The sequence below is a fragment of the Eubalaena glacialis genome, chromosome 10, assembly GCF_028564815.1.
Source record: "Eubalaena glacialis isolate mEubGla1 chromosome 10, mEubGla1.1.hap2.+ XY, whole genome shotgun sequence".
Lineage (NCBI taxonomy): Eukaryota > Metazoa > Chordata > Mammalia > Artiodactyla > Balaenidae > Eubalaena > Eubalaena glacialis.
Genome location: NC_083725.1, coordinates 107,385,989 through 107,412,610, shown reverse-complemented (window position 1 = coordinate 107,412,610; position 26,622 = coordinate 107,385,989). Strand labels below are relative to the sequence as shown.

The 26,622-nt window shown below is 40.6% G+C and overlaps 1 protein-coding gene across 13 annotated transcripts in view; it reads left to right on the top strand.

Moving 5' to 3' along the window:
- PHF21A (PHD finger protein 21A) overlaps nt 1-26,622 on the top strand; it is a 189,344-nt gene that overhangs the window by 160,714 nt on the left and 2,008 nt on the right. For all 13 annotated transcript variants that reach the window (XM_061201655.1, XM_061201647.1, XM_061201657.1 and 10 more), the window contains 8 exons: nt 7,119-7,217; nt 10,157-10,208; nt 10,966-11,045; nt 11,515-11,575; nt 14,133-14,296; nt 23,605-23,760; nt 25,053-25,128; nt 25,520-25,623. In XM_061201655.1, coding sequence (XP_061057638.1) covers nt 7,119-7,217; nt 10,157-10,208; nt 10,966-11,045; nt 11,515-11,575; nt 14,133-14,296; nt 23,605-23,760; nt 25,053-25,128; nt 25,520-25,623 — 792 coding nt within the window. The remainder of the gene's footprint in view (nt 1-7,118; nt 7,218-10,156; nt 10,209-10,965; nt 11,046-11,514; nt 11,576-14,132; nt 14,297-23,604; nt 23,761-25,052; nt 25,129-25,519; nt 25,624-26,622) is intronic.

Genomic DNA, 26,622 nt, shown 5'->3' with positions numbered 1-26,622 from the left:
ATATACCTTAATTTAAAAATACTTTATTGCTAAAAAATGCTGACCATCATCTGAGCCTTTATCACATTATAATCTTTTTGCAGTGAGATCACTGATCACAGATCACCATAACAAGTATGATGATAATGAAAACGTTTGAAATATTGTGAGAATTACCAAAACTTGACACAGAGACAGGGTTGCCACATACCTTCAATTTGTAAAAAATGCAGTGTCTGCAAAGTGCAATGAAGTGAAGTGCGATAAATAAAATGAGGTATGCCTGTAGATTCCTGTATTTCATCAAATTTGGGAAGTTTACAGCTGTTATTTCTACAAATATTATTTCTGCTTCTTTCTGTCTCTCCTTTTCCCCTGGGAGTCTATAATGCATATGTTGGTATGCTTGACAATGTCTCACAGGTTTCTTAGGCTCTGTACTTTTTCTACATTCTTTTTTCTGTCTGCTCCTTAGACTGGAAATTTCAGTTATCCTTTCTTCAGGTTCACTGATTCTTTCTTTTGCCTGAACCCCTTTAGTGAATTTATCATTTCAGCTGTTATATTTTTCAGCTCCAGATTTCTATTTGGTTCTTTTAAATAATTTCTATCTCTTTATTAACATTTTCTTTTTGGTGAGACATTGTTCTTCTGGATTTTTTTTAGTTCTTTGTCCCTGGTTTCCTTTAGCTCTTTGAGCATATTTAAGGCAGTTGACTGCTACCCCAGTTCTCCTCCTACCCCAGGGTTTACTGCTGTTGATTGTTGAGAGCTGCAGTTGTTTGTTTAGTGCCTTTTCCAAACTATTTTTGCAAATACTATTTCTTGTCATGTGTGGTTATTGAAATTTCTGTACTATTAGATTTACTTAAACAACTGGAACCAAAAAGAAGAAAAAGGTAATAATAAGTAAATTAAAACAAAAACAGAAAACCCTTTCTTGGTCTTTGCAGATTGGCTTTGAGCAGGGGGCATTCCTTCAATGCTAATAAGCCAGGCCACCTGTAACTGTGTCTTAGACTTCACCTCTTTCTTGGACGGAGCTCAAAGATCAGCCAGAGGTACAAGCTTAGGGTTCTCTCAGTTCTTTTCTGAGTATGCATCTAGCCCTGGGAATGCTCAGTGCACTTGGCATTCCCCAGGACACGTGATAGCCCTTTAAAGCCCTTACTCCTCCAAGGATCTTCCTCCTCAGCCTCCTTCTTCCTAGACCTTTGGGTCTGTCTGCTGCATACTCCACCTACCATCCTTTGCACCAGGTAACTACAGGTAACATATGTCTTTAGATGTTTTCATCAGATGGCACCTGGAAAGCCACTCCAGCCTTGGGTGGGCAAACAAGGGTCAGCCTGCACCAGTCCTTAGGGGATTACCGGACAGGTCAGAATGCACAGCCACAAGTTGAAAACAAGGTTCAGCAAACCACAGCAGGAACACAGATTACCATCTCCATAGCCTCTGTTGAACTAAGGGATGGATTTGTTGGTAGGTAAGGAAAAATGCTTTCTTAATAAAATTTAGCAGCCTCTTTCTTCAGTAAGTGCCCCCCCCTGGTTATTCTTAGTTTTTTATTAGATTCCAGAGTTTTTAAAAGTTGATTCTGTCAGTTTCTGCCAGCTTAATGTTTGCTTTAGTGAAAGGACTGATTCTAAAACTCCCTGTCCTGCCATTTCTGTGATGTCAAACCCTAATGTTTTTTGTTTTAAGCAGCTTAAAACAACAAAAATTTATTATCCCACACAGTTTTTGAGGTCAGGAATCAGGTTGCATCTTAGCTCAGTGGTCCTGGCTCAAGGTCCCTCACAAATTTGCATTCAAACTAGTTGGTCAGGACTGCAGTCATCTCAAGGCTCAACTGGGGCTGGATAATTCACTTCCAAACTCAGTCACATGGTTGTCAGCAGTCCTCACTTCTCCCTGGCTGTTGGCAGGAGGTTCAGTTACTCACCTCGTGGGCCCCTCCATAGTGCTGTTCACAGCATGGCAGCTGGCTTCCCCTGGAGCGGAAGGTCCATGAGAGAAAGACACCTCCCCATTGTTTCGATTGCTTTATCTTTTTTTTTTTTTTAAGGAGTTCTGCTTTATTTTTAATACATTTTTTGTTTTTTTGGTTCTTTTTAATTTATTTTATTTTTGGCTGTGTTGGGTCTTCGTTGTTGCTTGCAGGCTTTCTCTAGTTGTGGCAAGCGGGGGCTACTCTTTGTTGCGGTGCACGGGCTTCTCATTGCGGTGGCTTCTCTTGTTGTGGAGCACGGGCTCTAGGAATGCAGGCTTCAGAAGTTGTGGCATGCAGACTCCGTAGTTGTGGCTCGTGGGCTCTAGAGCACAGGTTCAGTAGTTGTGGTGCACAGGCTTAGTTGCTCCGCGGCATGTGGGATCATCCTGGACCAGGGCTCGAACCTGTGTCCCCTGCATTGGCAGGCGGATTCTTACCCAATGCGCCACCAGCGATTGCTTTATCTTTATTTTCTTGGATGCTTTTGGTATTCTTTATCCAACCTTGAGATAATTGTACTCTTCTTGCGAGAGAGAAAATTTGAACCCTGGATAATTCCTTAGTGAAGAGGAATTGGTTTGATCTTCCCTGGAGGCATTACCACTATCTGCTTATTCAGCCCTAGAGATGGAAGTAAGAGACCCCCAAGGACATCACACAGCCTTGGAATGGAGCAGCAAACCCTTATAGTTGACTTTCTCTTCTCCCTCCCCCGTCAGACTCCTGTTCTTCCAATTCACGGAGCTATGAAATAAGCTTCCTGGATACCCATGACCTTAAAAGTGTCACTATAAACTACTTTCCCATTGTGTTCCTTTGTAGGTGTGTTTGGTGGTTTGTTTTATGGGGGAAATGTGTCCTTTTTGGTTAATAAAAAAAGCGTGTGTGAGAGAGAGAGGAAAGCAAGTGATTCTTCTGGTAGGTCATACTCCCCACTCAGAAGATCAACGTCTCTTTACAGCATACCTGCTCTACGGTGAGGCCCTGTGCTGGGCACAAAGGGGTGCAAAAGTGTGTAGAACAATCCTGCTCTCAAGTAGCTTATATAGTCTAGAGGTGGAAATATGATAAGACCCTGATGAGAAAAAAAAATACAGGGTAGCATTTATGCCCCAGAACAGTGGTTGCCACAGTATTGATAAGACAGATACTTAACACTTTCCTAAAGTAATAATATGAGAAGCAGAAGGAAAATATGGACATGGCCAAGAAATAAAGTGAAAAATCTTTGTGATTATGTTAGTTTTTCAGATCTAGTAAAATATTTCACAACATAATGATTTCTGAGAACTTTTGATATCCTGTTTGTAGAACCAGTCTTTCATTTGGCTCCTACTCATCAATAATGAGACAGTTTCACTCTCATTTATTTAATTACTTGTTGCCATACAAAAAGACCATTTGCATCTGCATTGTGTGTTTTTTTTTTAATAGATCTTTATTGGAATATAATTGCTTCACAATACTGTGTTAGTTTCTGTTGTACAACAAAGTGAGTCAGCCATATGCATACACATGTCCCCATATCCCCTCCCTCTTGAGCCTCCCTCCCGTCCTCCCTATCCCACCCCTCTAGGTCATCACAAAGCACCGAGCTGATCTCCCTGTGCTATGCTGCTGCTTCCCACCAGCCAACTATTTTACATTCGGTAGTGTATATATGTCGATGCTACTCTCACTTTGCCCCAGCTTCGCCCTCCCACCCCATGTCATCAAGTCCATTCTCTATGTCTTCCTCTTTATTTCTGCCTTGCAACTAGGTTCATCAGTATCTTTTTTTTTTTTTTTTTTTAGATTCCATATATATGTGTTAAATACGGTATTTGTTTTTCTCTTTCTGACTTACTTCACTCTGTATGACAAACTCTAGGTCCATCCACCTCACTACAGATAACTCAATTTCGTTTCTTTTTATGGCTGAGTAATATTCCATTGTATATATGTGCCACATCTTCTTTATCTGTTCATCTGTCGATGGACATTTAGGTTGCTTCCATGTCCTGGCTATTGTAAATAGTGCTGCAGTGAACATTGTGGTGCATGTTTCTTTTTGAATTATGGTTTTCTCAGGGTATATGCCCAGTAGTGGGATTGCTGGGTCATGTGGTAGTTCTATTTTTAGTTTTTTAAGGAACCTCCATACTGTTTTCTATAGTGGTTTTATCAATTTACATTCCCACCAACAGTGTAGGAGCGTTCCCTTTTCACCACACCCTTTCCAGCATTTATTGTTTCTAGCTTTTTTGATAATGGCCATTCTGACAGCATGAGGTGATACCTCATTGTAGTTTTGATGTGCATTTCTCTAATAATTAGTGACGTTGAGCATCTTTTCATGTGCCTCTTTGCCATCTGTATGTCTTCCTTGGTGAAATGTCTGTTTAGGTCTTCTGCCTGTTTTTTAACTGGGCTGTTTGTTTTTTTGATATTGAGCTCCATGAGCTGTTTGTATATTTTGGAGATTAATCCTTTGTCTGTTGTTCCATTTGAAAATATTTTCTCCCATTCTGAGGGTTGTCTTTTTGTCTTGTTTATGGTTTCCTTTGCTGTGCAAAAGCTTTTAAGTCCCATTTGTTTATTTTTGTTTTTATTTCTGTTACTCTAGGAGGTGGGTCAAAAAAGATCTTGCTGTGGTTTATGTCAAGGAGTGTTCTTCCTATGTTTTCCTCTAAAAGTTTTATAGTGTCTGGTCTTACATTTAAGTCTTTAATCCATTTGGAGTTTATTTTTGTGTATGGTGTTAGGGAGTGTTCTAATTTCATTCTTTTACATGTAGCTGTCCAGTTTTCCCAGCACCACTTATTGAAGAGTCTGTCTTTTCTCCATTGTATGTTCTTGCCTCCTTTGTCATAAATTAGATGCCCATATGTGCATGGGTTTATCTCTGGGCATTCTGTCCTGTACCATTGATCTCTATTTCTGTTTTTGTGCCAGTACCATACTGTCTTGACTACTGTAGCTTTGTGGTATAGTTTGAAATCGGGGCGCCTGATTCCTCCAACTCCGTTTTTCTTTCTCAAGATTGCTTTGGCTATTCGGGGTCTTTTGTGTTTCCATATGAATTGTAAGATTTTTTGTTTTAATTCTGTGAAGAATGCCTTTGGTAGTTTGATAGGGATTGCATTGAATCTGTAGATTGCTTTGGGTAGTATAGTCATTTTCACAATATTGATTCTTCCAATCCAAGAACATGGTATATTTCTCCACCTGTTTATGTCATCTTTGATTTCTTTCATCAGTGTTTTATAGTTTTGTGAATACAAGTCTTTCGCCTCCTTAGGCAGGTTTATTCCTAGGTATTTTATTCTTTTCGTTGCAGTGGTAAATGGGAGTGTTTCCTTAATTTCTCTTTCTGATTTTTCATTGTTGGTGTATAGGAATGCCAGAGACTTCTGTGCATTAATTTTGTATCCTGCAACCTTACCAAATTCATTGATTAGTTCTAGTAGTTTTCTGGTGGCATCTTTAGGATTCTCTATGTATAGTATCATGTCATCTGCAAACAGTGACAGTTTTACTTCTTCTTTTCCAATTTGTATTCCTTTTATTTCTTTTTCTTCTCTGATTGCTGTGGCTAGGACTTACAAAACTATGTTGAATAAGAGTGATGAGAGTGATCAGACATCCTTGTCTTGTTCCTGATCTTAGTGGAAATGCTTTCACTTTTTCACCATTGAGTATGATGCTTGCTATGGGTTTGTCATATATGGCTTTTATTATGTTGAGGTAGCTTCCCTCTATGCCCATTTTCTGGAGAGTTTTTATCATAAATGGGTGTTGAATTTTGTCAAAAGCTTTTTCTGCATCTGTTGAGATGATCATATGGTTTTTATTCCTAATTTGTTAATGTGGTGTATCACATTGATTGATTTGCGTATATTGAAGAATCCTTGCATCCCTGGGATAAATCCCACTTGATCATGGTGTATGATCCTTCTAATGTGCTGTTGGATTCTGTTTGCTAATATTGTGTTCAGGATTTTTGCATCTATGTTCATCAGTGATATTGGTCTGTAATTTTCTTTTTTTGTGATATCTTTTTCTGGTTTTGGTATCAGGGTGATGGTGGCTTCGTAGAATGAATTTGGGAGTGTTTCTCCCTCTGCAGTTTTTTGGAAGAGTTTGAGAAGGATCGGTGTTAGCTCTTCTCTTAATGTTTCATAGAATTCACCTGTGAAGCCATCTGGGCCTGGATTTTGTTTGTTGGAAGGTTTTTAATTATGGTTTCAATTTCATTACTTGTGATTGATTTGTTTATATTTTCTAATTCTTCCTGGTTCAGTCTTGGAAGATTGTACCTTTCCAAGAATTTGTCCATTTCTTCATGGTTGTCCATTTTATTGGCATATAGTTGTTTGTAGTAGTCTCTTATAATCCTTTTCTGCATGGTTTTTAATTTTGAGAATGTAAATTAGGTTTATGTTTATAGTTTTATATCCACTGTTCTAATATCATTTCAGTATTTACAGAGGGTTTCATAAAATGAATTAGCCATTGGGTCAAGGTAAGAATAGTAATGCAAACCCAGTTTACTAGTTTGCTAGCTGCCATTTGTGTCTGAAGATGGTAATGCTACTGGTGTTTCTTTTGTTTGAATGGATGCATCTGGAAGATGAGGTTGGCCGTAATCAGGATGGCAGCCTTTTACAAGACGGCCTTTCCTTGGCAACTGCATCTCTCCTCTAATGGATGATATAGGCAGGTTTTAAATATCCCAAGTAAGGATAGTTCTGCAGCCTCTCTTAGACTGTGATTGGAATTGTTCTGAAATAGAAAAGTGTGTATGTAAGATTTTTTTGGACATCATTCAGATCCTAAGCATGCTATGAACTAGAGCTTGACCCATATGTAACAAGAATGGACTTACTTCTGGGAAACTACCCCTGCATCCTAAAGTACATTGAAATAGACTATTGTATTTATAGATTCATAGCTATTCTCGTTACGCAATTTAATCATTTCAACTGGGGCCTTCCATTTTACTTTTTCCCCCTTCTAAAATGAAGTCCATATTATCTCCTTTATTAATATGTTTCCAATTTGAGTATGTTCTTTTCTTGTTGGCAACAGTCAAACTATGTTTGCTTTTATTCTTTTAATAAAAAAGTGAATTCTGAAGTTTCATTTAATTTTCTTCTTCTAGACAATTAAATCCCACACAGAAACAGATGAGAAACAAACGGAGAGCCGCACTGTCACTCCACCTACTGCACCCAAACCAAAACGGGAGGAGAACCCTCAGGTAGGCCCAGCCCTCCAAGGCATGGCTCAGTCTATGTGATGTGACTTATTCACATGCATCATGAGGGACACTTGCTCTCTGAATCACTTGATATCCTTGTCTTGTGCCTTCTCACTATTCAGTAATGTTATTGCCAAATCAGGTTGGCCTGGGACAGATTAAGAGTGTGGTCTTGAGTGTTCATGAGCTGGCAAACAGGCCTTTCATACGTATGTCACACATTTGAATTGTATGATTCATGACCATTTCCCCAGGTATCCCACTGCATTCCTAATGATCATTATGTTTTGTTTGTCTCAGCCAACATTTATAAGATGTCCAGTTCACTCAGTTAAGGTCTATCTATGTTATCGATTACAGTTGTTACACGTGCATTTTTGTTATTACTATTGTATTGCATTAGATCCCAAAATCCCAGATGAATCAGTAGCTCAGAAGTAGTTCACTGAAGCATAAAAGTAGGGATGAAAATACTAGCATCTGTACTACAACTTAGGATAGAATTATAAACTTAAATAGCAAACAAAACTGTGGTACAAATATAGAATGTGAATTTGTATGTCCTTAGGCAAGAGATTTTTTAGTTTGATACTTTTGTACAAGTAGCTATAAAAGAAAAATGTGGACAGGTAATATGATGATGAATATATGATAGTTGGATTTTATTAGACCAGCAATCCATTTCCTTCTATCCTCAGTGCATTCTTTGTAATGAAACCATGTCAAATAGTGGCATAAAGCCATCAAAGCTTCATGTCATTTTTTTGAAGCAGTGATTTATTAAGCCAGTTCAGGTTTTTCTAAAGCAAGTACAAATTATAATACTTTCTGATATGAAATGAATTAATTTTTAATTTGTCTTTAAAGAAGAGACCAAAACTTGAACCTAAAAGAAGTACTAGTCATGCATATTGCTGAGAAACTTATAAAATAATCTGCAAAATTAATGACAAGTATTAAGGCTTAGAGAGGGAAAAACAGAGCAGGCTATTAGCAAAATTTCCTTATCAAAAGAAAGTAGAAGAGGACTTCCCTGGTGGCGCAATGGTTAAGAATCCGCCTGCCAATGCAGGGGACACGGGTTCGAGCCCTGGTCCGGGAAGATCCCACATGCCGAGGAGCAACTAAGCCTGTGCACCACAACTACTGAGCCTGTGCTCTAGAGCCCGCGAGCCACAACTGCTGAGCCCACGTGCTACAACTACTGAAGCCCATGCACCTAGAGCCCGTGCTCCTCAACAAGAGAAGCCACTGCAATGAGAAGCCCGTGCACCGCAGTGAAGAGTAGCCCCCGCTCGCCGCAACTAGAGAAAGCCAACGCGCAGCAACAAAGACCCAATGCAGCCAAAAATAAATAAATAAATAAATAAATTTATTTTAAAAAACCAAGAAACTAAAGGATATCTTATGTCAGTGGCACAGTGTGGGCAAGCAAGTAGCATCATGTGGAATAACACGTATTTCTAATTGGACAGAATCACTGCCGTAAAGGGAATAAATTAGTTATTGGCATATGTGTGATACATAGATAAGGCAAAAGTTCTTGACAGCTTTTTATTCTATTTATCACTGAAAATCTGTTCTACAGAAGAGATTTTTTTCCATTTAATAATTCTTTTATGAGCTTGATCTAGACTGGCAAAGATGAGTTGGGTGTGAGTGGCCAAGAAGGATGCTGTTACTTGATTAGAAGAAGGTGCATCTGAATGTCAGTTCACACACTGCTTTATTAACAGAGAACAGTTGGTAGACAGCCTTCTAATCTTAAGTTTTGAAGGAATAGTGAAAATTAGGAATGTAGTTAATTGGCAACCACAAAATGTGTGCAATGTAGAAAATGGGCAGCACGTCCAAGACTGCTTTTCGTTACTGAAGTACTCTGGCTGTCGGGAGGATAGGTGCCCACCCTAGTTTCTGAAATAAGAAATAAAATTAAAACATTTCTTCAGGACTCTGCGGATACCAGTAAAGGACATTTCTGTGTTCTCAAGTGGCTTGTTCAAGGTTATCTTTATAAAACACTCAGTACCTTGAATAGCTTGAACCTATCACTTCAGGCCAAACTATCATGGTATTTAAAGTTGAGGGTAAAATGTCAGGATTTTCAAAGACCAAATTGTGGTATAAATAATTCTGCAGGATTATGTCTCCTAACAACTAATGATGTTCCTTATTCATCACTGAGAGAAATGGATGATACATTATTTGGCATATTTAGCAGCTGCATGCAGTGGTACAGCAGAAAATAAAGGCATACTTTCCAGACCACATGCAACCAAAGAGCAAAATAGTAATCAATCTGCTGCTCTCTCCATTTTTAAGCATCTAACATTCCAGCCTTGGAGTACAGTGTTCTGATCAGTCTGGCTTCTGATGGAGCCCTGAGAGTGGTGGTCAGAGAGAAAGCACTCTATAATTTGTAGGTCCATGGTTGATTGAAAAATCATAGTATTAAGCAGAACCACCTGCTGTCATTCCTAAAACTCATTTAGCTTTGAGTTTTTGTCCAATCAGCGGGAGTAAAAATATAAGAACCCCTGACCTGGTATGACAAATGAAGTACTTAGAATTTGGAGCTTGTTGTATGGGAGGCTGTTTGTAACCCTCTGTGTGTTTCTTCAGTGTGAAGTCCTCTTCCCTCCTTGAGACTTTTTCTGGAAAAAACTTAGGTCATTCAAGATACTGATTTCTGCCATTGAGAAAGTGGAAGATATAGGCCCCAGTCCTTCTCTTTTGATCCCTGTAAGATCAGAAAGCTTCCAGAGCGGCTCCATAGCTGCTAAGAGTGGAGGGTGCCCACTCCTTGTTCACCTGAACCCGGCTTCCTTTCAGCCACCAGCCACTGGGCTGGCTTTCCCTAGGAGTCTAACTAGGAACATGCAGCTGACTTTGTGAGAACCCACACTGAAGTATATTCTTCTTTTGTTTCTCTGGCACAGAAACTTGCCTTCATGGTGTCTCTAGGGTTGGTAACACATGACCATCTAGAAGGTAAGAGAAGATATTCATGGCGCTACCTTGCTTCTGGCCCAGAGCTTTGTTCTTGAAAATGGTGTTTGATTTATTGTTAGAATTGAAAATTGGAACACAAACAGAGTATGATTCAACCAGTATGGACTCTTTTTTTTGGAGTAAACTTACCTTCCTTCTATCTAATGTTCAGCCCCTCTCCTTCCTATCATTATTTATCCACACTACTGTCCTGGGGAAACTCCCTAGTTGCCTGGATTAAGGTGACTTCTGTTCACTTAGAGAAACTTTTTTTTTTTCCTGGCAGCATAAAGTAGCAAATGCCCCTCTGACAAGTCTTTGTCTATATTTTTCAGTCACTCTAGATTATTGGAATCTTAAGAATAGTTGCAAAGCTATACCTGTTCTAGTGATTTAACTCAAGAATGGTGAACTATGATTACTCAATCTAGGTCTGTGGATAAAGTTCATCCACACCTATATTACAGTGATCTAAAAATAAATCAGGACACTTTTACAAGTGTTGTCTACTGTTACACTCTCAATCACAGAGAGCCACACTGTAGGACAGCATGGCCTTGCTTTCCAAGAGGTGAGAGTGGATGGTCCTACATATTTGCTCCCAGCAGTGTGCTTCCCTTTGCTGAGGCTGCAGTGAAACCAAGAGACTTACTCTCATTTCTAACTTGTCATGGGAAAACCAATAAGTAAACAGTGAAGTTAAGTTTGGGGGGTTCTCCATACCTTTCTTCTAATCCAGACCTTTTGTTTTCCCAAGAAATCCAAAGCAAGCGGCAAGAACGAAAAAGAAGAACAACAGCAAATCCAGTGTACAGTGGCGCGGTCTTTGAGCCAGAGGTATTCCTGGCCAGCACTTGGCCATTCCCTCACGTTTTCAGTTTTATTTATGACTTGTTCAGCACCTCCCATCTGAAAACCTGCTTAAGAGCAGTACCCTGATTGTACTTGGCCAGCTTTGTAAAACGATGGATTTTTCTCTGGCTGATAACATTATTTCATTTTTATTATTCACTATTTTCCCCTTAGTTTTTTTCTGAAGTTTAAGTAGGTACAAACCTACCTTAAAAATTTAACTCATCCTGTCATCTGAACACAACTTTCTTCTGAAGCAGAGACAGACCTCTCTGGAATATTCTTTCAGAGCTAAATACATATGATAAATCCAGTTATCACTGAGACCTTTGGGTGACTAGCACTAACTAGTCGGCATGTTGATGGGCATGCTGTGCTTGGTCTTTGGCTTGTACTGGTATTAGTAGTAACCATGCTATTCAACCAGTCACCTTTCTTTCTTCAATCCCGAAAGCGTAAGAAGAGTGCAGTCACGTACCTGAACAGTACAATGCATCCTGGGACCCGGAAGAGAGGTGAGTACCTTTTTTGTATCTCTCCCTTGCTGTTGCTTTTGCTTTCTGTGTTGTGTTTCTTTCCCCTCCCTCCTCCCGTTGTCCTAGAGCCTAACTCCTGTATCCCTTGAATATAGTTTTGTTGTTGTTCTCTGAGAATGGGGGGAAAAGAGAGTGAGATTTCTTATTAGAGTTCTGTATACTGAATCAAAAGCTCCCCTTCCTGGGATTCTGGCAAAGCTGGCTGAGGGGAATGGCTTATTGCAGGGTTTCTGCCCCAGGCCCCTCAGGCTGTTGATGAATAGCACAATGAACAGAACACCCTGTAAAAGGGAGCATTTTAGCATCATTGAGCACAACAGAGCACTGGTGTTGCCAAGGTGTTCTTAGTAGTGTCTGAGTTGTCCTGATGCCAGTGAGGACAGAGCATGACTTTTAAGCTTCTGTGAGCTGCAGACTTTCCAGGAAGGAGAGAGGTAGCCACACTGAGAATTTTGAATCTATGAGAAGAGAGCACCTGCAACTAAAGAGGAAAACATCACTGTCAAAACAGACTTCCCAAAGCAGAAATTCCTAAAGAGCTCCATCCCCCAATTTCAGACCTTCCAGGGTGGGCATTCCACCTCACTCTCAGGGCAGCAGCTGCCTTCACCATGCAGGTCTAAATAGGTCTTAATAGCTCAGAGTTTGAGCTTATAAACAAGGCTCTGAAATGGTTCTTTGATGTCAGTAATACATCCCAAGGTCCTTTTCTCCACATGATAATGTGTCCTTGAATTACAGTTCCAGGCTAGAAAGGTTGCAGAGTGAGTGGAGTAGCATGCTAATTTTTGTGTATGCACAGCAATCTCAGAGCCATTGGAAGCTTAGGAGGTCATCCCGACCCTTTGTCTGCCTTAGGCAGGGCTACCACTGTACCCTTACCACCTCTTCCCCTCAGAGAGACAGCACACCCACGCTAGTGTTTCATCAGCCCCTCCGTCAAGAAGCCAAAACATATTTAGATGGGGATCCCTAAGTCATTGTTTCATATTGATTCCTGGGCCACAGTAACCAGTGTCATGGGTTATTTTTTGTTGTTTTATTTTGTTTTGGGTTGTTTTAGTGACCTCTGACACAGTTCTCAGAAAGGAGCCCCCAGCCAGAAGCCACAGTTAATTGGCCTGCTAGTGGGCAGTATCTGCTGAGAGGATAGGGGTTAAATGAGCCAGAAAGACCTTGGCATCTCTTGCCAAGGTCAGAGGATGAAAGCCTGCATTCACAATGCCTAGGACGTGCCTTCTGTGGGTAAACAAAGAGCATTTATCTTCCACTTTCCCTTCTAGCAGCACTAAATACCCTAGAAAAGACAAACCAGTATGATCTGTCTTTGTACAGCACACAGTGCCGGTTTAACACAGATAGGTAATGTTTGTGTAATATCTGACAGAATCATGACTCTTATGCATAATTCTAATATAAATTATAACTGTCGGCAAAGTCATGATCCCACATACCATCCACCAGTGCTCGTAGGCAGTTGTGTACGCCTCCGGCTCTTTTTTGCCTATGGTGTGCTGGGCATACACTTTTGATCACTTACAGCTTAGAAGCTATGACCTTTGGCCCTTAGAAGACAAGGACCCTGACTTAGATATATCGTAAGGCAAAAGTGGTTGACCTGGAGTTCCCACACCCATTAGGGCCCATTTGTAGATTCTCTGTAGCCATGAGGTTTGATTCAAAATGCTTCTGCCCAAATCAGCTCTCTCTGGTAGCTGTTGCTGATGACAGGGCTTTTCCTGAGACTTTGGAACACCCCAGTTCTGAGACATGTAGTGCACTGCAATGTTTGTGATGGAAAGCAGGGAGACGATTTTTGATCAACTGGGAAGGGTATCTGAGTCCAGACTTACTTAAATTCACTGTGAAGCCCAGAAGGTCTTTTTAGCTCTTAGGTTCCAGCTACTCCCAGAACATATGTCTTCCTAGCTCTGCCAGAAGGGGTAAGAATAGTTAACTTGAATTTTGCCTCCTCCCTTTGCCTTTCTCTACCCTCACAAGCAATGAAGTAGCCAAAATGTGGGCAGGAGAGAAGAGGAAAAGCAGAGATCCTCAGCAAATCTGTTTGTGGGAACTCAGAATCATTAATATTATTATAAGAATAACGATTGCAGAAAAACCTTAGGAAACAATATGTAAAAGATATGGAAAAAGAAAATAAATTCTTATCCCTGGCCTTGGCTCCTGTTGAGCTTTGATATCTTGTTCTCCCATTAGAAATCTCAAATTGTAATAGTTGAGGAATGTCTCCGTAATCTGCCCAAGGCGAAGACCTTTAACATAACCCAGTATCTCCTGTCATTCTCTGAGGCTCTCTTATCCTCCCTTCGACACTCATGCATTTGTTTCGAATGACATTTAAATCTTTGCTTCTTTTCCTCTCTTTGGGACTGTTGTATTAACCTTCTCTCTGCTACCTCACTTCCTTTTCCATGCTAGCCAATGAGGAACACTGGCCAAAGGTATGTAAGATCATTTTTCCCCCTTTCTTTCCCTCCCCCTTTTTTCCCTTTTGTTCCCTTCTCTCGGTCTATAGGTCGTCCTCCAAAATACAATGCAGTGCTGGGGTTTGGAGCCCTAACCCCAACATCCCCCCCATCCAGTCATCCTGACTCCCCTGAAAATGAAAAGACAGAGACCACATTCACTTTCCCTGCACCTGTTCAGCCTGTGTCCCTGCCCAGCCCCACCTCCACAGACGTAAGTAACTTGGGAAAAGCTCACTCTCTTTCTCAGAGCTTAAATCGGGGAAACCGTTATCGTATGTTGTCTCCTTACCAGTTGCATCTCCTTGACTAACCCTGGAACAGCAGTAATCCCTACAGGACACTGTGTGCCACGTAAGGCAGCTTTCTGCTCTGGGGTCCCAGGTCCTGCCATGTCCTTGAGAATCATATTAAATACCACATTAGGAGGCTCAGTCAGGGTTTTCAGAGTCTGGATTTTATCTGCGGTGAAGGAGTTCTCAGGAAGGGGGATGGGGTGGGGAAGTCAGCTCGTATAATTGAGAGGTGTGCAGGTGTCTGTCGTCAGTTTTGGGGGGGTGGGGATAATGAACAAAGGTGTACATTCCCCTAGCAGTATGTGTTTCCTGCTTCAAGTAAAATTCAAGACAACTTTTCCGAAAAGCAACTTTATTCATCAGAATTGGTCAGAATCAGGCTCCTGAAAAAAGCGTCAGATGCTTAGTAGCCCTTCCCCCAGAGGCTGCAGGAGTGCAAACTAGTGCCCTCTGTTTTTAAATGAGCGCTTACAAAGCGGTGAATTCACTCAACAAATACTGAGCACTGCTCTGCTGAGCATGCACTGTTCTTGAGACTGGGGACAGAACCGGGAACAGAACCAGCTCCCTGCCCTCAGGGAGCTTGTATTGCACAGCCAGAGGCAGGTGATAAGCAAATGAACATTTAAATGTCAGGTCATGATAAGTGCTGTGAAAAAAAACTTGACACAGAATCAGGGGCATAAGGAGTTATGGCAGGAGGTTGCTGTTTTATGAAGAGTGGTAAGAGACAACCTCTCTGGTGGGAATGGAGTATGTTGGAGTATCTGGGCCGGGGAAGAGCATTCCACGCAGAGGGAACAGCAGTACAGAAGCCCTGCTCGTTGGAGGAAGTGTATATGGTGTAGAGAAGAAGGGCTTAGTGGGCAGGCAGGAGCAGTGGGAGAGGAGACCTCAGAGGGCAGGGCCCGTCTTGCAGGGCCTTGTAGCTTTTACTCTGAGTGAGATGGGAGATGCTCGAGGGTTTTAAGTAGAGGAGTGACGTTACTTTCCACTTTTCACTTTTTATTTTGAAAATTTCCAAACCTACAGAAAAGTTGGAACAACAACACAAGGAAGGAATATATACCCTCCTCCTAGATTCACCGATTGTTACAATTTCGCCACATATGCTACTTCCCACCACCACACACTTGTTTTGCTGATCTAGTTAAGAAGTTGAAGACATGAATCTTCACCCAAAATAGTTCGGTGTATATCTCCTAAAAACAAAGATACTCTCTGACGTAGCCACAATGCAGTTATCAAATTGAGGAAATTTAATATGACAAAACATTATTTTTATAGTATACAGCCCATCTTCAGATTTCTCCAATTATCTCAATAAATGCCTTAGTGGCACTTTGTTTTTTCTGCTCCAGGATCCAATCCAAGATCACTCTTGACATTAATTTTTATGGTGTTTTGTCTTTAGTCTCCTTACTCTGGAACAGTTTCTCAGCCTGTCTTTGTCCTTCATGACACTGACATTTTTTAAAAGATAGGCCAGTTGCTGTATAGAGTGTCCCTCCATTTGGATGAATTGTTTCCTCAAGAATAGATTCAGGGTATGCATTTTTGTAGGAGCACTAAATACCTGATGATGCACTGATTCTCAGTGCATCACTAGAGGCACATGTTGTCCATCTGTCCCATTGTTGGTGATATTAGCTTTCATCTCTTAAGATAGACTCCATCAAATATCTCTACTCGTAAAGATGCCTGTTTCCTTAGGTGAAGATAGGGTCGAGTCTATAAAAATATCCAGTTCCCCAGCAAACTTACTCAGTGGTTTTAGCATCCTTTGAAGGTTCTTGGCTGCATTTATTATTTTTTTTTAACATCTTTATCGGAGTATAATTGCTTTACAATGGTGTGTTAGTTTCTGCTGTATAACAAAGTGAATCAGCTGTACTTATACATATATCCCCATATCCCCTCCCTCTTGCATCTCCCTCCCACCCTCCCTATCCCACGCCTCTAGGTGGTCACAAAGCACCGAGCTGATCTCCCTGTGAGATGCAGCTGCTTCCCACTAGCTATCTGTTTTACATTTGGTAGTGTATATATGTCCATGACACTCTCTCACTTCGTCCCAGCTTATCCTTCCCCAACCCCGTGTCCTCAAGTCAGCATCTTTATTCCTGTCCTGCCCCTAGGTTCTTCAGAACCTTTTTTTTTTTTTTTTTTTTTTTAGAGTCCATATATATGTGTTAGCACATGGTATTTGTTTTTCTCTTTCTGACTTACTTCACTCTGTATGACAGACTCTAGGTCCATCCACCTCACTACAAATAACTCAATTTCATTTCTTTTTATGGCTGAGTAATATTCCATTGTATATATGTGCCACATCTTCTTTATCCATTCGTCTGTCGATCGACACTTAGGTTGCTTCCATGTCCTGGCTATTGTAAATAGTGCTGCAGTGAACATTGTGGTACATGACTCTTTATGAATTACGGTTTTCTCAGGGTATATGCTCAGTAGTGGGATTGCTGGGTCGTATGGTAGTTCTCTTTTTAGTTTTTTAAGGAACCTCCATACTGTTCTCCATAGTGGCTGTATCAATTTACATTCCCACCAACAGTGCAAGAGGGTTCCCTTTTCTCCACACCCTCTCCAGCATTTATTGTTTGTAGACTTTTTGATGATGGCCATTCTGACCGGTGTGAGATGATACCTCATTGTAGTTTTCATTTGCATTTCTCTAATGATTAGTGATGTTGAGTATCCTTTCATGTGTTTGTTGGCAATCTGTATATCTTCTTTGGAGAAATGTCTGTTTAGGTCTTCTGCCCATTTTTGGATTGGGTTGTTTGTTTTTTTGAAAATGAGCTGCATGAGCTGCTTGTATATTGTGGAGATTAATCCTCTGTCAGTTGCTTCATTTGCAAATATTTTCTCCCATTCTGAGGGTTGTCTTTTCATCTTGTTTATGGTTTCCTTTGCTGTGCAAAAGCTTTTAAGTTTCATCAGGTCCCATTTGTTTTTTTTTTGTTTTTATTTTCCTTTCTCTAGGAGGTGGGTCAAAAAGGATCTTGCTGCGATTTATGTCATAGAGTGTTCTGCCTATGTTTTCCTCTAAGAGTTTGCTAGTGTCTGGCCTTACATTTAGGTCTTTAATCCATTTTGAGTTTATTTTTGTGTATGGTGTTAGGGAGTGTTCTAATTTCATTCTTTTACATGTAGCTGTCCAGTTTTCCCAGCACCACTTATTGAAGAGGCTGTCTTTTCTCCACTGTATATTCTTGCCTCCTTTATCAAAGAGAAGGTGACCATATGTGTGTGGGTTTATCTCTGGGCTTTCTATCCTGTTCCATTGATCTACATTTCTGTTTTGGTGCCAGTACCATACTGTCTTGATTATTGTAGCTTTGTAGTATAGTCTGAAGTCCGGGAGCCTGATTCCTCCAGCTCGTTTTTCTTTCTCAAGATTGCTTTGGCTATTTGGGGTCTTTTGTGTTTCCATACAAATTGTGAAATTGTTTGTTCTGATTCTGTGAAAAATGCCATTGGTAGTTTGATAGGGATTGCATTGAATCTGTAGATTGCTTTGGGTAGTATAGTCATTTCCACAATGTTGATTCTTCCAGTCCAAGAACATGGTATATGTCTCCATCTGTTTGTATCATCTTTAAGTTCTTTCATCAGTGTCTCATAGTTTTCTGCATACAGGTCCTTTGTCTCCTTAGGTAGGTTTATTCTTAGGTATTTTATTCTTTTTGTTGCAGTGGTAAATGAGAGTCTTTCTTTAATTTCGCTTTCAGATTTTTCATCATTAGTGTATAGGAATGCCAGAGATTTCTGTGCATTAATTTTGTATCCTGCTCCTTTACCAAATTCATTGATTAGCTCTAGTAGTTTTCTGGTAGCATCTTTAGGATTCTCTGTGCATAGTATCATGTCATTTGCAAACAGTGACAGTTTTACTTCTTCTTTTCCAATTTGTATTCCTTTTATTTCTTTTTCTTCTCTGATTGCTGTGGCTAAAACTTCCAAAACTATGTTGAATAATATTGGTGAGAGTGGGCAACCTTGTCTTGTTCCTGAGCTTAATGGAAACGGTTTCAGTTTTTCACCACTGAGAATGATGTTGGCTGTGGGTTTGTCATATATGGCCTTTATTATGTTGACGTAAGTTCCCTCTATGCCTACTTTCTGGAGGGTTTTTATCATAAATAGGTGTTGAATTTTGTCGAAAGCTTTCTGTGCATCTATTGAGATGATCATATGGTTTTTATCCTTCAATTTGTTAATATGGTTTATCACATTGATTGATTTGCGTATATTGAAGAATCCTTGCATCCCTGGAATAAACCCCACTTGATCATGGTGTATGATCCTTTTAACGTGCCGTTGGATTCTGTTTGCTAGTATTTTGTTGAGGATTTTTGCATCTATGTTCATCACTGATACTGGCCTGTAGTTTTCTTTTTTTGTGACATCATTGTCTGGTTTTGGTATCAGGGTGATGGTGGCCTTGTAGAATGAGTTTGGGAGTGTTCCTCCCTCTGCTATATTTTGGAAGAGTTTGCGAAGGATAGGTGTTAGCTCTTCTCTAAATGTTTGGTAGAATTCGCCTGTGAAGCCATCTGGTCCCGGGCTTTTGTCTGTTGGAAGATTTTTAATCCCAGTTTCAATTTCTGTGCTGGTGATTGGTCTGTTTATATTTTCTATTTCTTCCTGGTTCAGTCTCGGAAGGTTGTACTTTTGTAAGAGTTTGTCCATTTCTTCCAGGTTGTCCCATCTTATTGGCATAGAGTTGCTTGTAGTAATCTCTCATGATCCTTTGTATTTCTGCAGTGTCAGTTGTGCCTTCTCCTTTTTCATTTCTAATTCTGTTGATTTGAGTCTTCTCCCTTTTTTTCTTGAGTCTGGCTAATGGTTTATCAATTTTGTTTATCTTCTCAAAGAACCAGCTTTTACTTTTATTGATCTTTGCTCTTGTTTTCTTCATTTCTTTTTCATTTATTTCTGATCTGATCTTTATGATTTCTTTCCTTCTGCTAACTTTGGGGGTTTTTTGTTCTTCTTTCTCTAATTGCTTTACACGTAAGGTTAGGTTGTTTATTTGAGATGTTTCTTGATGTAGGATTGTATTGCTATAAGCTTCCCTCTTAGAACTGCTTTTGCTGCATCGCATAGGTTTTGGGTCGTCGTGTTTTCATTGTCATTTGTTTCTAGGTATTTTTTGATTTCCTCTTTGATTTCTTCAGTGATCTCTTGGTTATTTAGTAGTGTATTGTTTAGTCTCCATGTGTTTGTGTTTTTTACAGTTTTTTCCCTGTAATTGATATCTAGTCTCATAGCGTTGTGGTCGGAAAAGATACTTGATACAATTTCAATTTTCTTAAATTTACCAAGGCTTGATTTGTGCCCCAAGGTATGATCTATCCTGTGCATTTATTATTTTTAAGGCATTTGCAAAATTGGCTTGGATTTTAGAGTGATCACTGTGTCTGACAACAGAGAAGAGACTGCGGGGAGGATAGGATGGGAGCAGGGAGACCAGTTAGGAGGCTGTTGCAGTCATCCTGGCAAGAGCTCACGATGGCTTGGCCCGATTGAATGGCAGAAGTAGAGATGGAGAAAACTGATCGGGTCTGCATATATTTTGAAGAGCCAGCAGGATTAGATAAGGGGATGTGAGAAAAAGAGAATAGCCAAAGGTTTTGGCCTAAACAACTGAAAGGATGAAGCTGCTATTTACTGGAAGATGAGCAGGTTTGAGGAGGGAAACCAAGAGTTTCATTTTGTACACATCCCAGTTCTTTTGTGAATTACAGAGCTTGTCTTTAGGGTCGTCTTCAGGTAAAAATCCCTTGAACTTGAAGCTTCTTAGTACTTAATAATTAGGTCTACCCCTCTCTAAAGAGCAAAAGAATACCGTATGCACATCCTGAGTTACAGTTCCAGAAGCAACAAAGGAAGTGTCATCTTTGGAGGACCAGGGTCATAGAAGAGTTCTTAGGCAGGTTTCCTTCCTTGGACAACAGCTACTGGCTACAGACCCAGCCTTGCTCTCAAGATTCAGCATTGGTTTTTGGCATTAGTGATTGACACAGGTTTTCTACCTGTCCTGTTAATGAGCACCAGGAGTCCCTGTCAGAAACTTTGTTTGCACCAAAGATTATCTCCGTTTTCCTCAGTTGAAGCATTGCCAAGGTATTGCCAGCTCATGGCTTCTTGGTAGGGATCCTTTGCAAGGTGATGCACAAATGCTGGGGAACAGACGATTGTGGGTCTGCAAGTGGGTATCTTGCCTAAAGAATGTTGTTTTTCTTTTTTGTGACTTTTGGCTGAGGAGGTTTATGGTTTTCTTTGAGAGACTGAACCCAAAGGATCCACTCAGATCAAATCACAAACTAAACGCTTTTGCCAGGTTTCATCTTAAAAGGGAAACTTTGTTCTTTTCAGGAATCTAAAGGTAAAAGAAGGCTTTTCTAAAACCATTAAATATGTTGAGAACTTCCTCAGTTAAACCTAGTGGAATGGATTTTCTTTAAAGATAATTGACTTCTACTTTTACAGTGTCCCAACAGTGGCAGTGATTAAAATCAACACACAGGGCTCTGTGTTTGCTGCTGGGTAGCATAAGCCCCAGCAATGTTAATTAAACAATCACAGTTGAGAGGCAGGCATTTCCTGGGGATCAATAACCATCTAGAAGGAGTTGGTAATATAAGACCCAGCCGGTCACTAATCTTTAGGATGTATCTTGTTGCCACTATCATCATGAGAAGGGAAGATATGTTGACACAGTTATAAAATTTGTTTAGCAGATGATGAAGTTGCAATTGGTATAGCCAGGGTGTTTCCAAAAAACATACATCCTCAGCTCCTAGCAAAGGATCGTGGGTCAGCCATCATTCAACTTACTATTTGGTTTATGGTAGTAATTTGGTCAGTCACCAAAGCCTAACCCTTTGGACCTGGTGCAGCAACTCTGTGGGACTTCCTCTGCTCTCTTTAAGCAAAGAACTAATTCTGCGTGGATGAAATACATATCTTGGCATTTTATATTCATTTCTATGGGCAGTAGTTCTCAATCTGTGGTCTGGGTATGATACTGAGACTCTTTCAGGGGGTCAAAATATAAAATATATTTTTATGTATTTTAAAATATAATATCAATCAAAATACAAAATCAAAAATATTTTCATGATAATACCAAAATATTCTTTGCCATTTTCGTTCTCATTCTCTCAAAAGTAGGACAGTGGAGTTTTCCAGGTACTACATGATAAGTGGTGATAGCACTCTGAGGGCTAACTGAATGTGCACTTGTGTGTTCTTGGATTTTAACATTCTTCAATACATGATTTTTGTAACTTCCTGTGATTCTGTTATTTATTTCAAAATAAAAAAGTTTAAAAACTTCTAGTACAATAAATAGCAATAGATACAACTCACATAAGCAAAAGCACTTTGAGGTTGTTAGTAATTTTAAGAGTTACTAAGGGGTCCTGATACTGAAAAGATTATGAACTGCTGCTACAGGATATGTAAATAAGATAGAAGTTTTCTTTCCTTTAGGAACTTGAAAGAAATTATTTAACCTTTATTTTATGTACTCTCCACCTTCCACTTCCTGATGTTCTCCTTACTCTGGAGCAAAGGAAAGTGAGCAGAACTCTTTACCCAACAAATAAGATAGGTATTTGGAATAAGATGTCCAGTTTGTCTCATTTACTTCATCAGTGATAATTTTATCTGTGGTTCGTGTAAAAGAGTTTCCGAAGCCATAAAATTATTATAAACTTATTAAAGATGCAGACTTACAACATGGGGCGAAGGTTCAAGAAAGACTAGGTCTCTAGAGGAGAGCCACCCTCAGCCTGATTTTAAGAAGAAAGTCACAGTTAATCTAGGGATGAAACCTTACATCTTTCGGTGCCTTGAAGTTACACTGTTAGGCTGCATTCTTATGTAGTATTTTTACACGTGTATTAAGTATCTTTTTTTTTTGACTGCCCAGAGGTAACATTGTCTTACTAAAAAAGATTAACATCCATCCACACTTTGATGTAGCTTACAACTTTTTGCAGCCAGTTTTCTAGGCCACCAGATACCCTAGATATGTAGATACTGCCAGATAGTTCCTTTCCTTTCTTTTGGGTAGAAATAGTAGGTCTGGGAAGATATGTTCCTTTCAGCAATCGTGGTTGAAGGGTTATATCATAGAAAGGAAGAACTGGGAATCGCTTTCTATATCATTGCTTCTTGTGCAAAATTTCTGTATTAGGCCTTCTGTCAGAATAGCCTAGAATTCTAAAACAACACATTGGAAGTGAAAAGGCGGGGGTCTACTCCAAGCTGGGGTGCTGCCTTGTTAGTTAACCTCTGGCCTGACCCTTCAGTCTTCCCTTCCCTGGTGTCCTTATCAGCAGCGTTAATCCTGTTTAGAGAACAGGCCAGGGATTGACTTACTGAAAAACACCTCTTTAATACCTCATTTTTTTTTAATGTGTTCTCTCCAAATTTTAAATAGATCTGCTTTTTTCTGATGGTGCCTTTTGTTGGGAGGGCTCCCACAGACTCACCTGAGTACCAGAACCATCACTGATGGAGGCGGGGGAGACTAGCAGAGTGCACTTAGGCTGCTCTTCTTTATCTATCTGGTGAAGCATTTCACAGGGAGGAATAAAGCCTCCCGGAATAGAACGGTCCATTGAACAGCAAATGCCAAATACTGGTTTTAAGAGAACACTGTCAGCTGTTTGGCTTTTTTAATTCTTCATGTTAGAAAACTCATAGGAGTTTACTTTGCTCCTGACTTAATACTTTCCCATTTGAACTTTGACTATAGTTTTTCTCCCAGAGCAAGCAAAGAGTTTAGCGAAAACCTCCATTTCTTGTCTGTCTTCTTTCCCAATGATGATAGGAAATGATGATGAATGGATTTCAGTGTCTTTAAACTTTATGATTTGTGAGTTGGACTGTACCAAAACTTAAATGCTGAGTTATCACCTGTAAAGCTAATTTTGGCCTAGGTGACCCCACAGTTACAGTTTCTTGTAAACTCTACTTTAAGGTTAAGAATACTGGCCCCACCTGGGGAACCTCAACGCCATAGAGCAGGCTTGCACCATTGGTAATTCCTGCTTTTCTTGAACACTCTTGCAATGAGTTGGAGGGGCACAGCTGAGTGACCTAAAACATTTATATGTATCCAGAATGTGCACATTAACATTCCAATTTTACCTTTTTGTCCTTTCTCTTACCTTTCCTCTCAATTTCATAGGGTGATATCCATGAGGATTTTTGCAGTGTTTGCAGAAAAAGTGGCCAGTTGCTGATGTGTGACACGTGTTCCCGTGTATATCATCTGGACTGCTTGGACCCTCCTCTGAAAACGATTCCCAAGGGCATGTGGATCTGTCCCAGATGTCAGGACCAGGTACTGTGGGTGGGTCAGAAAGGACGAGGGACAGAGGAGGAGGAGAAGGACCTCCTTTCCCCTCTAAGCTGAGGGAATGGCTGAGTCTCTTTCCTCTCCAGTAGTTCTCCGAGCCACATCTGCCCTGTTCACAGCACAGCACTCACCCCCACAGCATCCCTCCTCTCAGAGGTTCTCTGTTCATGAGGCAGTGACTCATGTGCAGGTGGAGAGACCCTAACTGCTTCCCTCTATTTGAAATGACTTATCTTTTCATTACCTTTACCCTTAAAAGTCCATAAGACTGTCTGCCTCATTCTCTAAAAATGGTCCAAACTCAGCATATGGTTGAAACTCTGGAAATAAAATCCTTAAAGGAAAGTGCCCAGTTGATCATTTAATTCAAATAAGAACAGTTTTACTTTTAACCTGTGTCATCATCAGGATCAGAGAACTAACTATAAAAGTACTGTCTTAATATTTCATGGATTTGAAAGAAGAAAAGAGAAAGCCTCTTCCCTCCCTTTTCTGTTTAGTTTCTGATTTTTTACTTAAACTATTCATGTATCTTTATGTCTTTATGTTTTTATTATAAGCTGTCTTGAGACCTTTTTAGAAGTAGGCAAAAGTATAAATATTAAATCAATAAGCCCAGTAGCTCAGCAAGCTTTGGGGTCCTGCTCAGTTCTTTGGAATCCTGATTTGAGGGAATTCTGGTTTTCCCCTTTAAATCTTGGTGTCCTCATCCTTACTGTCTCCATGATGTAGTAGAGACAGTTCTCTCTGTTCTCTTCCTGATGCTGCTTTGTGACCCTCTGATAATTTTCTACTCGGGGTCTAGATTATACTTCAGTACTTGGAACTGATATTTAATTTCCTTGGTCAGGCTGTCTTTGAGGCACATACAAGCTAAAATTGCGATAGGCAGCCCATGTCAGGTCAAGGACTAAGCTGCCAGTGGCTGCTGCCATTATGCAGACTTGCAGCTTGTGTGCTGATGTTTCTGACCGTTGGGAGTAGTTGGGGGTCGTGTAGCAGGCATGAAAAGATGGGAATGCCTAGCCAACTCCCAGCCTCTTTCTAAGCCAGGGCTCAGGTGGCTTGGCTCTTCCTGCCATTGACCCTCATTCTTTCAGGCTGATAACTGGGACTTTGTAGTCCAGAAACTATAGACCAGGGTTTTGCAACACTGCCACCATAAATCCTTCCTGGATTTTGTCTGCCAATAGCTACAGACACTGTTGCTTGTTACTACACAGTGGATGTGTGTTTATATATCTTTCTCAAGGGTAAAATTCTAAAAATCTTTTCAGATGCTGAAGAAGGAAGAAGCAATTCCATGGCCTGGAACTTTAGCAATTGTTCATTCCTATATTGCCTATAAAGCAGGTAAAGAATTATCCATACTGCCTTTTGTATAAGCCTCCCTTTGTTTAAAAAAAAAAAGTACTAGGAGACAGTATTTGTTTTGTTTTCAAAAGGAACTGTAAAGTTAAAAATGAAAAGCTTTTATTGAACGAAATAAAAAGTTTGTTGTAGCACTTTCTTGGAGGGGGGGAATGAGAAGTGATATTTATGTAAAGCCAGGCCCAAGCCACCGACAGTTTTCTTAGCGTCCCTTTACATATAAAAGGGAAAGTCTAAGTGGGCAGGTTCTGTGCACTGGCTGTGGGGCTTGGGGAGCTTTGAGGAAGATATCTTCTTTGGCAAGCCTTCTGAACATAGTGGCCTTTTCAAAGAATTCATTGTCAAAAACAAGTTCCTTTTTCTTTTTTCCCAGCAAAAGAAGAAGAAAAACAGAAATTACTTAAATGGAGTTCAGATTTAAAACAAGAACGAGAACAACTAGAGCAGAAGGTGAAGCAGCTCAGCAATTCTATAAGTGTAAGTAAACCTCATGCTTTCGGTGATAGGTACAGAGGTACAGAACTTTCTGTGTACATAACAGTACGTGTGGCTCTCAAGCGCTGATTCATTCCTTCAGCTTATTAACACTGTTAACTTGGGTGGTTGCAGTTTGCTTTCAGTTAGAGTTTGGCCCTCAGGTACAGGTGACCATTTGGTATATGGTGCCTTAGCCAAGCTCTGGAACATCCTCTTGGCTTTGACCTGAGAGAAGATTTTCAGTCTCCAGGCTGGAGAGATCGAGTAGCAACTACAGCAGCATAGCCAGCGCCCCCGCGTGCTCCTGAGTGTGTTTGGGAGGAGTGTGGAGCCGCCTGACACAGACCAGGCCCCCGCGTCTAATTCTTCCCAGCCGCCCTAGCTAGTGGGTCCATCTGCATGGCTCTTTCCTCCCGCCCCCTCTTCCATGCCCTGCTGATTGCCTCTCCAGGTTTATCTGACCAGCCTGAGGAAGAGCGCTTTCTAGAGACGAGTACTGGAAGTAAATACTACCCAGCCTGGCTGACCAGGTGGGAAGGAGGTTTGTGTTTGCAGCAGGGATTCAGAGGCTCCTCCTGACAGGAGCAGGCTTTCTTTTCCATTGAGTAGGTCCCCTTCTTGGAGTGAGGTGGCCTCAGCCCTCATGGACGCCAGGTGGTGCCCTGGACTTGGTGGCAGTCAAGCTGTCTCTCCTCATCATACTGCCCATGGCTGGCAGGTTTCACATCGCTTTTCCTGCCTAGAACAGAAGCCAGCAGGTGTGGGAGGCCAAGTACAAAAGGGCAAAAGACTACAAGTCCCTGACCAAGCAGAAGGCCTTCTGTTGGCTACAGTCTTTGATTCTCCTAAATATCACTAAATATCCCACCCCAGGCCCTGCCTCTAAAATCTTGCTGACCCAGTGATCCTCAGCAGGCCCTCAAACTGAATCCAGATACCACTGGCTTGTGTCTGCCCTGTAAAGCTCAGACCAGTCCTGAGCATATCAGCGCCATTAGC